Below are 13907 nucleotides of genomic sequence, written 5' to 3' on the forward strand. Positions count from 1 at the left end.
TGGACACCGAGATCTCTCTGCTCATCTACACTACCAAGAATCTTACCATCAGCCCAGTACTTTGCATTCCAGTTACTCCGACCAAAGTGAATCACCTCATACTTGTCCACATTAAATTCCATTTGACACCTCTCAGCCCAGCTCTGCAGCTTGTCTATGTCTCTCTATAACCTACAACATCCTTCGTCACTATCCACAGCTCCACCGATCTTGGTGTCGTCTGCAAATTTACTAACCCACCCTTCTACGCCCTCATCCAGGTTGTTTATAAAAATGACGAACAGCAGTGGACCCAACACTGACCCTTGCGGTACACCACTGGTAACCGGACTCCAGGATGAACATTTCCCATTAACCACCACCCTCTATCTTTCAGCAAGCCAATTACTGATCCAAACTGCTATATCTCCCAAAACCCCATTCTTCCACATTTTGTGCAATAGCCTACTGTGGGGAACCTTATCGAACGCCTTGCTGAAATCCATATACACCACATCAACCAGTTTACTCTCATCTACCTGTTTAGTCACCTTCTCAAAAAACTCAATAAGGTTTATGAGGCACAGCCTATCCTTCACAAAACCATGCTGACTATCCCTAATCAAATTATTCTTTTCTCGATGATTATAAATCAAATCTCTCATAACCTTTTCCAACACTTTACCAACAACTGAAGTAAGGCTCACTGATCTAGAATTACCAGGATTGTCTCTACTCCCCTTCTTGAACAGGGTTAACCACATTTGATATCCTCCAGTCTTCTGGCACTATTCCTGTAGATAATGACGATTTAAAGATCAATGCCAAAGGCTCGCCAATCTCCTCCCTGGCTTCCCAGAGGATCCTCGGATAAATCCTATCCGGCCCAGAGGACTTATCTATTTTCACACTCTGCAGGATTTCTATTACCTCCTCCTTGTGAACCTCAATCCCACCTAGTCTAGTAGCCTGTATCTCCGTATTCTCCTCGACAACATTGTTATTTTCTAGAGTGAGTACTGTTGAAAAATATTCATTAAGTGCTTCCCCTATCTCCTCTACTATCCTTGATCTTACTCTCGTCATTCTTTTATTCCTTAACTACCTATAGAAAGCCTTAGGGTTTACCGTGATCCGTACAACTTTTCATGTCTTCCCAGGCTCTTCTGAGCTCTCTCTCTAGGTCTTTCCTCAAGCGCCCTAACTGAGCCTTCACATCTCATCCTAGCATAAGCCTTCTTCCTCTTGACCAGAGGCTCCACTTCCTTCGTAAACCATGGCTCCCGCACTCTACAGCTTCCTCCCTGCCTAACAGGCACATACTTATCTAGGGCACACAGGAACGTTTCCTTGAATAAGCTCCACATTTCTAATGTGCCCATCCCCTGCAGTTTCCTTCCCCATCCTATGCTTCCTAAATCTTGCCTAATCGCATCGTAATTGCCTTTCCCCCAGCTGTAACTCTTGCCCAGTGGTATACACCAACCCTCTGCGTGAAAAAGTTGCCCCTTAGGTCTCTTTTATATCTATCCCCCCTCACCCTGAACCTATGCCTTCTAGTTCTGTACTTCCCTACCCTAGGAAAGAGACTTTGTTTATTTATCCTCTCCATGCCCCTCATGATTTTATAAACCTCTATAAGTTCACCCCTCAGCCTCCGATGCTCCGGGAAAACATCTCCCTTTAGCTCAAACCCTCCAACCCTGGCAACTTCATTGTAATTCTTTTCTGAACCCTTTCAAGTTTCGCAACATCTTTCCGATAGGAAGGAGACCTTGTTGCTTTAATCGGCTATACTCAAACTGAAATTGATCTGAGATAAACTTTGCCTTAATTTTTACTTTTTTTTTCTTCCTATCAATAACTTATATCATTAATACAGGCACCGTGGTATGGTGACTTATAAAACTTTTCATTTTTTCTTTGTAAAAACACAAGTGACAATAAATTGCTCTTCAAATCTATTTTTCTGGGCCTTCTGAATAATTGTTGGCAGGCTGGCAATGCAGTTGCTGTTGCTACCAGTAGAGGGAGCCCATGTACAGTGAAGCTGACAGATATTGATTTCTTGTTCCTCCTCCTGATGAGCAATCTGCCTATTTCAGGCAAGTCACAAATATAAATGAGCAGAGCAATAACCAGAGAGGCCCTCAGGAATCGAGCCTCTATTTAATTTTTTCAGAAGTTTGCAATGCCAGGAGCGCAAATCCTATTGTCATCGAACCCTTTAAAAATTACAATCCTATCCCATAAATTTCTGTGTTACTAATGACGAGTGACGCTTCCCCGTCTTAGAGATGAAGGTTTTATTTATGCGATCCTTTCTGATTGAGACCAAGGAATTATTTATTTCCCTTGCACTCCAGTGCTGCTATATTTGTGCTCCATTCTGTAGTTCTGTTTGTAGAATGCATATATTTTCAAGCTGGGAAATCTGTCTTCCATACACTTTTGTTCAGCTGTAATGAACATGCCTGCTTCTCATCAGCATTTACGTTAATCCCCTGTATCACTGGGACAATTATACCTTTCTCCATGCAACAGCTGAAATTAATGAAATCAATTTTTTTTGCTACTTCCTTCCAGATGTTTCTCCGCCTCCATTTGCTGAAGGAGGGCATTAACTCCTTTTATTGGAGTGATGCACAGCATGCCCAAGTTAGAATGCTTTGTCTGAGTCTCAGTAGCGAATATTGATAGACTATGAAGGCTATCATAGATGACCCCAATCAGATATACAGTATTTGGCTCATAGCTGATTAGAATAGATTTGCTACAGAGTGGAAACAGGCCCTTCGGCCCAACATATCCACACCAACCCTCTGAAGAGTAACCCACCCAGACTCATTTCCCTCTGACTAATGCACCTAACACTAGTAGTATGGCCAATTCACCTGACCTGCACATCTTTGGACTGTGGGAGGAAACCGGAGCACCCAGATAAAACCCATGCAGTCACGGGAAGAACGTGCAAACACCACACAGACAGTCACCCGAGGCTGGGATCGAACCTGGGAGCCTGGTGCTGTGAGGCAGCAGTGCTAACCACTGAGCCATCATGCTGTGTTCAAGTAAAACTCATTGGATAATGATTAGAAGCAGAAATACCACTTAATTTTTCCCTCTAGATCATAGGCTCAGATGTGAATTATAGAACTATAAACTGCTCCCAAACTAAACTCAGTAGAAATCAGGAACTGGACTACCATGGGTATAGTAATCAGTCATTGTAAGTGTGTTTGCCCTCTAAACATCAGTGGAACTACTTGCAGTTTTTAAAATCTGGAAATTACTGTGCATTCCTTATCCTGATGGTCATCCAAAGTACAGTTGACTGACAAAGGTTCTCTCTGTTTGAAGGTGTGTTGCGCTTTCCATGAGTTAGGAATCCTTACTCAGCCCTTTCCACAGTACCAACACTAAAATGGCAGAGGCCTATTGGCAGCATGATCCAGTGGCAAAAGAGTTTCCACAAGATTAATGGTCAAGAGTAAATAGTTGGGGAATCAAGGGTTATCAGGAAAGGACAGGAAAGTGAACAAGAGGTGTGTCGGATCAGCCATGATCCTGTTGAATAGCAGAACAGACTCAAGGGGCCAAATGGCCTACTCCTGCTCCTATCTCTTCTAATCTTAAACCTGTTATCTCAAAATATATAGTTTCATCTCCACAGCAGCCTCCCCCCCCCCCCACCAAACATACCTCCATGAAAATTGAGATATTGACTGAAAATCAAATGTCTGATCAAAATCACATCAAAATAATGAAAACAAAGTCGCCGTTTGGCATTTTGCTAATGAATGTAATTAGCCCATTCTACATAGTCATAACATGGTAAAGATAGTTAGGAGCAGAACTGTGTCAAAACCCTTTGTTGTTGTAATTTATAAAGATAATAGTTTCTGAGAAAGGTGATATTAAACCATGTCATGTCATAAATATCTATTGTGTTTCACCATCTGATGCTCTGTTTTCACCAAATCTCTGACTGCCTGGCCACATCTGCAGCCACCCAAGCTGACATGTATTTCTGACTGTGAGATAATCAAAGGCATCGGGACCATGTTCCGTTATGTGACATAGAGCAATTACAGAGGGCACATACTCGACTTTTGGAGAGTTTGGCAAGAAGTGCAATTTAATGCTAGATTTATACCATGATTAATGCAAATCCCTCTCAATGTGAGTAGTGTAACAGCACGGGTAGATCAAAAGCCAACTGGCACGGTCATATTTGACCATTGATCCTTGTTCCACACATTGAGGAATCAATTATGGATGGAAACAGAAAAAAGGTGCTATGAATTAGTCACCCATTGCCGAATATTCAGTTCCATTGACTTCAGTAGAGTTGAATATCAAACATGTCCTGCAACAGAAACAAATATGAGGCTGCCAACATTGTCCAGTTTTATCGACAATTTCTTTTTTCAAAAATCCTCCAGTAGAAGTTATTATTTAATTTAGGATTAAGTTCATTGAAACTCTAAATTAGGTTGCTTTAATACATTGAGGGAAGGAGATATTAATTTTGCTGTGAAATCCAGCTGGAAATGGGAAAAGAAGGTGTTTCTGTCACCATTGCCGCCTTGCCCTAGTCCTAACCCTTAACCCTAACCCTAATTGCATGCACATAGTTCTGTTGGAGCCAATACCTGAGTTTTTTATTGCATCAATATTTTGAGATAATCAGTGGTAAAGTGATGTACTACCGTGTCCTGGCGAACAACATGTCTGTGACCTGGCTGATGTCTCTTGTGACAGGCTGAAAGGAGCAATGGGAAATAAATCAGAGTCTGTGATTATTTTGGCAGCCACTCGGCAAAGAAAACTTCCCACTGCCATGGGAAGTAGGTCCTGCTGCAGGAGTCTTTTTTTTTTCAATTCACTCATGGGATGTGGGCATTACTGGCTGGGCCCAGCATTTATTGCCCATCCTGAATTGCCCTTGAGAAGATGGTGGCGAGTTGCCTTCTTGACCCAATACAGTCCATGTACTGTAGGACGACCCACAATGCCCTTAAAGAGGGAATTTCAGGATTTTGATCCAGAAAAGGAATGGCGATATATTTCCAGGTCAGAATTGTGATTGGCTCGGAGGGGAGCTTGCAGGTGGAGCCAAGTATCTGCTGCCTTTGTCCTTTTAGATGGAAGTGATTGTGGGTTTGGAAGGTGCTGTCTAAAGAGCCCTGGTGAATTTCTGCAATGCATCTTGTAGATAGCACACACTGCTGCTACTGAGCGTCAAGGGTGGCAGGAGTCATTACAGTGGATGATGTGCCAATCAAGCGGCTGCTTTGTCCTGGATGGTGTCAAGCTTCTTGAGTGTTGCTGGGGCTGCGCTCATGCAGGCAAGTGGAGAGTATTCCATCACACTCCTGATGTGTGCCTCTTTGATAACCTGACTTCAGAATTTAGAGATGCTGGTGTTGGACTGGGGTGTACAAAGTTAAAAATCACACACCAGGTTATAGTCCAACAGGTTTAATTGGAAGCACTAGCTTTCGGAGCGACGCTCCTTCATCAGGTGGTTGTGGAGGACACAATTGTAAGACACAGAATTTATAGCAAAAGTTTGCAGTGTGGTGTAACTGAAATTATACATTGGAAAATACCTTGGTTTTCTGTTGAGTCTTTCATGTTTGAATACCATGATAGTTTGACTTTTTTCATGTGTAAATCACAAAACTTTTTTTTTAAAAGTTGCATTCTCGGGTTAACTGTAACAATTGGTGTCAGCTAGACAATATGTTGAAGGTGTTGGCCGCCTGTGTTCTCTGTCTATGCCATGATGTTTAGATTAATTCTAATCTAAAAAGTGAGACAACAGTTTTACATGAATTCATGCAGTTTTTGAGCAAAGTACAATGTAACTCTGCAAGAAAGAATTCACCCCACAAACGTCTGTGTAGGTGTGTGCGTCTTTGTGTGTGTATGTGTGTCTGTCTGGGTTGGGGGGTTGTGGGTGTGAGAGAGAGTGTATATGTGTGTGCATGTGAGTAGAGTGTCTTAAGTCTGTGAGAGGGTGCATGTGTGAGTGTGGGAGTATGTGTGTGTATCTGGGGTGGGGGATTGTAAGTGTCTGTGAGAGAGATTGTATATGTGTGTGCGTGAGTGTAGAGTGGTCTGAGGATGTATGTGTGTGTGTGTGCGTGCGTAGTGCAATGGTGGTCACCTGTAGTGTGACATGAACCCAAGGCTGAGGCCCTCCCTATCAGCCTCTGCTCGGCCACCTTTCGCTGCTGCCTGTCCTGAAGTCTGCCTTGGAGGATGGTCACCCGAAGGTTCGAGGTAGAATGTCCTGGACCACTGAAGTGTTCCCCAACTGGGAGGGAACCCTCCTGTCTGTTGATTGTTGTGCGGTGCCCATTCATCTATTGCCATAGCCTTTGCTTGGTTTCCCCAATGTACCATGCCTCAGGGCATCCTTGCCTGCAACGTATAAGATAGACAACGTTGGCTGAGTCACATAAGTACCTACTGGTACAAGGTGGGAGGTGTCCCCACGTGTAATGGTGGTATCTATGTCCACACTCTGACATGTCTTGCAGCGCCTACCGTGACAGAGTTGTACGGAGTTGTCCTGAAAGTCGGGCAGCTTGCTACGAACAGTGATCTGTTTGAGGTTTGGCAGTTGTTTAACAGCAAGCAGTGGAGGTGTGGGAAGGTCTTGGCGAGGTGCTCATCCTCATTGATAATGTGTTTCAGCTCCTGGGAAGTACTGAACAACGAAGAGTACCCTGTCAGTTGTAGCACGTGTCTGTCTCCTGAGGAGGTCATTACGGTTCCTTGCTGTGGCACGTCGGAACTCGCGGTCGATGAGTTGGGCATCGTACCCCGTTCTTGTGAGGGCATCCCTGAGTACTTCCAGGTGCCCGTCATGTTCCTCCTCATCTAAGCAGATCCGGTGCATGCGTAGGGCTTGTCTATAGGGAATGGCTGTTTTAATATGTCTTGGGTGGAAGCTGGAGAAGTGTAGCATTATGAGGTTGTCTGTGGGTTTGCGGTAGAGTATGGTGCTGAGGTGTCCATCCTTGATGGAGACGCATGTGTCCAAGAATGAGACAGATAGTCGAGAGTAGTCCATGGTGACAACACACACACACATATATACATATACGGCACAGACAGAGAACACTTTCAACATATTGTCTAGCTGACACCAATTGTTACAGTTAACCTGAGAATGCAATTTTTTTAAAAAAAGTTTTGTGGATTTACACATGAAAGAAGAACAGATGAAAGACTCAACAGACAATCAAGGTATTTTTCAATGTATAATTTCAGTTATATCACACTGTAAACTTTTGCTATAAATTCTGTGCCTTACAATTGTGTCCTCCAGAACCACCTGATGAAGGAGCGTCGCTCCGAAAGCTAGTGCTTCCAGTTAAACCTGTTGGACTGTAACCTGGTGTTGTGTGATTTGTAACTGACTTCAGAATGCAGCCTGCTGAGAAATCATACAAGAATCTGATTCTGGGCTAATGGAAGCTGGGTGCTGGGAATGGCCTCCTATGAGCAACCCTCCTGACCTGCTGTCTTCTATTTCGCTAAGCTGATGTAAGAGATGGGGAGGACTGGTTGCTAGTGCACCTCTCCTACCAGATTCTCCATTCACGAGGATCTCCCAGCAAACACAGAGTAATTACTGGGATGATAATGTCACCAAGGAAGCAAACTGGTCATCCGGAACCTGGAAATGCTCTAGATGGCTGGATAGACCTTGTAATCCACTAACACCGAGCTGGCTGTCCCTTCGTCCATAGTGTCAATGGCCTGGAGGTTTACTGGTGGGTCAGACATGAGGTGTCACTTTTCCAATTGTTAGTCATCAGGTCTTTCTTGTGACACAGATCCTGATTTTAAATGTAGACTTGAGCCCCTTACCTCACTATGATGAGCATCTTGCCTAAAAATGACAGTTAAAATGTGAACCAGGAATGCCCCACCTGTTACTTAAATACAACTTTTCAGTAAAGAGGGTCCATAACTTGATTCAGGTGATCACTCCAAGTGTAGAAATGGGATAATTCATACACTGCCATTTTTGAGAAGAAACTGTTCACTTTTAATCAAGCAGGAAGCCGCAATCTCCACTGTAGCCATAGTCACAGTTAATGAGTCTGTTCGTCCATCGATCCACTTTATTCCCTTCTTTTGTTTCTAGTTACCCTAAATCCAATTTGCTGTCATTGACCTTTCTGTTTTCCTCACTAAACTCATACAGATTTCTTTTTTCATCACCATGTCATGTACTTGCCAACCTATCAATGTTTTTTAAAATGTTTCTCCTTGACTTTGTGTGTCAGAGTAGAAGTGCTTCCTTTGAATTCAGTTTGCCAAGACCTTACATAACATTAAACACTTTTCTCGATTTTCTCTTTTCAAGAGGGAGAAGACTCAGCATAGGAAATACTTGAACCCCTGCGAGGTCACCTCAAATTCGAGGCATCTTTGCATTTCCTTTGCTGCTTCAGCAGTGAGCCCCCGTTCTCTCGGTAGTATTGCTGGACCTCTGTTTGGACCAACAGCATGGAAGGCTCATCCTCCCACTTTCCTTGGTTAGCCTGCCCTTGACTGATCATTCCTAGCATTGCATTAAGTCCAGCATCCTGCCCAGTGCTGCTGATCATTGGAAAATTCCCTGACCTCTGGGCTTGCCCCTTCTGTGAAGATTCCATCCATAGAAATAAAAACTATGGTCTCCACTTGTGGCTAACAGAATTCTGAGATGACCTCTAGATTTAAACATTAAGCCCCTTGCTATACATTTTCTTATTCTGTTTGTTTTAGTAATAGTCTGGGAACAGGGTGCTGAATATTTTGATGAAATTTGTTGTCCACGATTTCTTTCTTGCTCCAATACCTCATGGTTGTTTCCATGTAGTGCAAGATCCACTTTAACCTTCCCATTTCTTGTGTAGTTTTCTCTGGAATGGCACTTTTATAATTTTTTCTCTTTATTTTGCACAGCTCCATCAAGTACTTGTTCAGCTTCAGACCGGCGAGAAGGAACAGGATTTTTCTTCAGCTCCGATTCAAGTGTCTATAAGTGTTCAGCTCTGGCGACTGCCAGGGTGTCATGAGTTCCTGGCAGCATTAGGTATGATACATTTCATGGACAATATTCCTTGGTAGTAAATCTCACACATTTCCTCAGAATCCAAACATTCTCAGCTTCTTTCTTTGATTGCCTGCCGTTTTATGCTTGAAGCTCTTTGGATCAAGTTTAATCCTACTTCAGACTATTGGTAATTTATTGTTTTTTAATTGTCATTTTTCCAGTTGTTAAACTCTGGCCTCATGTGACACTGGCCTATAGAGTTCCCATGGGTTCCAGGTTCAAACGTATAATGAGTTCACTGATCTCAAGCATTTGGGGTATTACTGTCCTCCCCTGTATCTTGAATTCGGAAGGGGGAAATCAGTTTTCAAGAAACATGACTAAGGACAATAATGGATTTGACTTTAATGCCTGCCAACACATTCTGTCACATGTTCAGAATAGGAATGGAGCAAGTTTGGAAGGGAAGATAGATTAATTTAATCCATCTTGCCATGCAGTGAATAACTTCTAAAAACATTTTCATTTCTGAAATGACAACAGTACTTGTTCTAATGATAGAGCCATATCACATGAGCCTGGAGTTTAAAATGAAATACTTTAACTTTTTTTTCCTTTTTAAAAAGAAAATGAAATTAATTGCTTTAAATAGACATCAAAATGACACTCACTGCCTCTTTAATTCAGAGAAAAATGGGAAAGTTGAAAATTCTTTTACCATTTCAAAATTGCCTTTTAAATGAGCGAATGACTAGCAGTCAGGCCTGGCTGATTACTCCTCTGTTCTAAATTATTAGAACCATTATGTTAAAGTGACTTTGAAAAAATTATCTTCCATACAGTCACCTTGGTGGGAACAGTGCATTTATACTGTTTAATTTGCTGTGTTTTGAATGCATTGTGTTGAAATATCAGTTCTGCAGAAAATACAGATCCACAAGGAAGTTATTTGAATAGATCATTTCTAAATAAATTTATCATATCCTGAATCACCCCTGACAGGACAGGAAATTGCTCTTGTCATTCCTCACCTTTCTTCACTGGCACATTTTCCTTTGATCAGTGGCACAATTAAGGCTGGTTAACTGTCAGGTTTGCAAGATGGGCTCCTGGATCTAAATTAGAACCAAGTTATATCTTGCTACCTTTGGTTTGAGCATTGTAGCTTGTAGCAACAATTTATGAATGAATATTGAATGTTTTAAAAATAAAAAATTACATCTTTCATGTTTGCTACAGTTGTGACAGGATGTTGTCTTCAGTTGGCAGTCTTGGTTTTATTTGTTTCCTTTCAGTAGAACAATTAAAACAATGAGAATAGTTTGAGAATAATATGTTTTATGCCTCACCACCAAGGGCCAGATTTCTCTGATGTTAGGAAGACTCCTTGGACTTTTTACAGAGGGCAGTTGGCAGGATCCAGATTTTATTTTAATATCTGTTCATGGAATGTGGGCATCACTGGCTAGGCCAGCACTTATTTTCCATCCCTAATTGCCCAGAGGATAGTTAAGAGTCGACTACATGGCTGTGGTCTGAAGTCTTATTCCATAGAAATGTCCCTAACTTTCCAGTAGCTGGCCATTTCAATAACTGCCCCAAGTTATGAGCTGGGCCTGCTCCAGTGTTCCAATAAAGTACAACACAAGCTAGAGAAACAACACCGCATTTTCCATTTCGGCATCTCACAGCTCCTAGCACTCAATATTGAATTCCACAACTTGAAGGCATGACCTCTGTCTTCCATATTACCTCTATCCTCTTACAGCCTTCACTTACTCACACACACGGACGACATGCATACTTAGGGTCATAGACATGCATGCACACACATGATTGTGCATAGACGTACATATACACATACACGTCTCAGTAGAGTGGATCTATGTTATGTGATATTATTGAAAGACTTAAGAAAAATGAAAAAATGCTAACCCTTAAGACTGTAAAAGTACATAATAGTGCACTTTGGCTCTCCTTATAGCACTTGCCACCATTTTTAATATTATTGGTCTTGGGTCTGTTCGTGTCTGGCACATTATATATTTATCATCCCTTAATCAGAAATTTGTTCATAATAACTATTTTAAATTTGATCTTCATGAATTTCCATTTTGTTCTCTGATTCATCATACCTGATTGCTTCATTCTCAATTAGGGCAGCACAGTTGCTCAGTGGTTAGCACTGCTGCATCACAGCGCCAGGGACCTGGGTTTGATTCCCACCTCAGGCGACTGTGTGGAGTTTGCACATTCTCCCCATGTCTGCATAGGTTTTCTCTGGGTGCTCCAGTTTCCTCCCACAATCCAAAGATGTACAGGTTAGGTGAATCGGCCCATAGTGCTCAGGGATGTGTAGATTAGGTGAATTAATCAGGGTAAATGTAAGAGTAATAGAGTTGGGGAGTATGCCTGTTTGGGTTACTCTTCGGAGTGTCGGTGTGGACTTATTGGGCCTGTTTCCACAATGTAGAGATTCTATGATTCTGTGATTCTAGGTGAATCTTACAGGGGTCTGAGCATCAAGAGCTTACAGCAAGATTTGTGACAGAATTATCAAGGAGCTGGCAAAGCCTATCCTAACATCAGGAATATTTCGGGCATTTATGGGATGTTTGTTAGAAGGCAGCAGCAAATTGCTGATTAAGGGGGGAATACTGCTTGTGAAATACCTGGTAACAGTACAGGTCATATCATTATTATTTATCTTGCTCTCTTATTAAACACACTAACAGTGCAGATATCAAGAAGACCTGACATGGAACTCAGAGCAGGTGCTTGGTGAATACCACTCACCACTTGTTCCAAAAAGTCCTGATGTTACGAAGGACTAACCAGCACCTCAGGGCACCATCCCCACACACCCCTCATAACAGACTTTGACATCCAGCATTTGCTAACCCTTCACAACCACCAGGGCGCTATTCTAATCAACTTGCAGGCCAGTCAGGAAGCACAGACCTGAGTATTAAAAACCTGTAGCAGAGACACTTGGCAAACAGGGGCAGCCACCCAACTCACTGACTGGACCAGGCTGCATCTCCGGGCTATTCGCTTGCTCCTTAATGCCGACCTGCATGCTCACACCATTCTTGCCGTGCTGTGCCAATACATGCAGTCACACACAATCAGACAGCTTGCCTTGCTGATCAACAGTCTTCAGCCCAGGTGTTGTGTATGGCTGCATGATACATCAATTCTCGCCTACCCCATGTACTAACAGCTAATGCAGCAAAGACCGTCCATGTGCAGCAAGCAATCAGCTGTGTCGCATTGTCTTAGGGCAGGAGTCCTCAGCAAAGTCTGTAGAGACATCATTCAATCAGGGGGTCCCAAGCACAAGAGCAGCCTCCTACACTGGAAGAGTGGACTGGCCATGTTTAGGTGCCCAGTCAGGGTGATCTCGGTGAGGGGCTCCATTGCCTCTGCCATTCAGATCATGGCCAGTCCTGTGGCTCCATAGCATCCAGTTTGGGGGAATACAGTTATCAGGATCAGGGCTGTATACAGTTATGGGTCTTTGGGTCTGTCTGCTTTGGTTGCTGAAGTGGATGGACTGTGATGAATGAGTAGGCACTGTCCAGGTAAACTAAAGAGAGAGGAGGGCTTAGGGGTAGGTGAGAGGCCAGTAGGAGAATCAGCAAGTTATTCTCTGAGATTGAGAGCTGAGGAAGTGCAGAGATGACAATTGTGTGAAGGGCTGGGGAGGAGCAACAAAATCTGCAAAGGAAGGATATAGAACATAGAATATTTCAGCACAGTCCAGGCCCTTCAGCCCACGATGTTGTGCCAAGCACTTATCTTAATCTGAGATCAACCTAGTCTACACACCCCTCAATTTACTGCCATCCATGTGCTTGTCCAGCAGTCTCTTAAATGTCCCTAATGTCTTTGACTCTGCTATCACTGCTGGCAGTGCATTCCAAGTACCTACCACACTATCTGTGTAAAGAACCTACCTCTGACATCTCCCCTAAACCTTCCTCCAATCACCTTAAAATTATAACCCCTCGTGACAGCCATTTCTACCCTGGGGAAAAGTCTCTGGCTATCTACTCGATCTATGCCTCTCATTACCTAGTACACCTCTATCAAGTCACCTCTCTTCCATCTCTCCAGTATGAAAAGCCCTAGCTCACTCAACCTCTCTTCATAAAACAAGCCCTCCAATCCAGGCAGCATCCTGGTAAATCTCCTCTGCACCCTCTCTAAAGCATCTACATCCTTCCTATAATGAGGTAACCAGAACTGGACTCAACATTCCAAGTGTGGTCTAACCAGGGTTTTATAGAGCTGCAGCCAAACCTCATGGCTCTTAAACTCAATCCCCCTGTTAATGAAAGCCAAAACATCATACGTCTTCTTAACAACCCTGTCAATTTGGGTGGCAACTTTGAAGGATCTTGCTGTTCCTCCACACTGCCAAAAATCCTGTCTTTAACCCCATATTCAAATTTGAATTTCCAAAATGAATCACTTTGTATTTATCCAGGTTGAACCCCATTTGCCACTTCTCAGCCCAGCTCTGCGTCCTGTCAATATCTTGTTGTAGCCTGCAACAGTCCTCAACAGTATCTACAACACCATCAACCTTTGTATCATCAGCAAACTTACTAACCCAACCTTCCACTTTTTCATCCAAGTCGACCTTTCTGTTTCTATCTCAGGCGACCGAATCAACACGGACATCTACTACAAACCAACCGACTCCCACAGCTACCTGGACTACACCTCCTCCCATCCTGCCCCCTGTAAAAACGCCATCCCATTCTCCCAATTCCTCCGACTCCGCCGCATCTGCTCCCAGGAGGACCAGTTCCAAAAACGTACAACACAGATGGCCCCCTTCTTCAAGGACCGC

The 13907-nt window shown here is 43.1% G+C and overlaps 1 protein-coding gene across 5 annotated transcripts in view; it reads left to right on the forward strand.

Annotated features, from left to right (window-relative positions):
• ttc28 (tetratricopeptide repeat domain 28) overlaps positions 1-13907 on the forward strand; it is a 745244-nt gene that overhangs the window by 712025 nt on the left and 19312 nt on the right. For all 5 annotated transcript variants that reach the window (XM_043715612.1, XM_043715614.1, XM_043715613.1 and 2 more), the window contains one exon: positions 8956-9085. In XM_043715612.1, the coding sequence (XP_043571547.1) occupies positions 8956-9085 (130 nt within the window). The remainder of the gene's footprint in view (positions 1-8955; positions 9086-13907) is intronic.

This window comes from Chiloscyllium plagiosum, chromosome 25 (assembly GCF_004010195.1).
Source record: "Chiloscyllium plagiosum isolate BGI_BamShark_2017 chromosome 25, ASM401019v2, whole genome shotgun sequence".
Classification (NCBI taxonomy): domain Eukaryota; kingdom Metazoa; phylum Chordata; class Chondrichthyes; order Orectolobiformes; family Hemiscylliidae; genus Chiloscyllium; species Chiloscyllium plagiosum.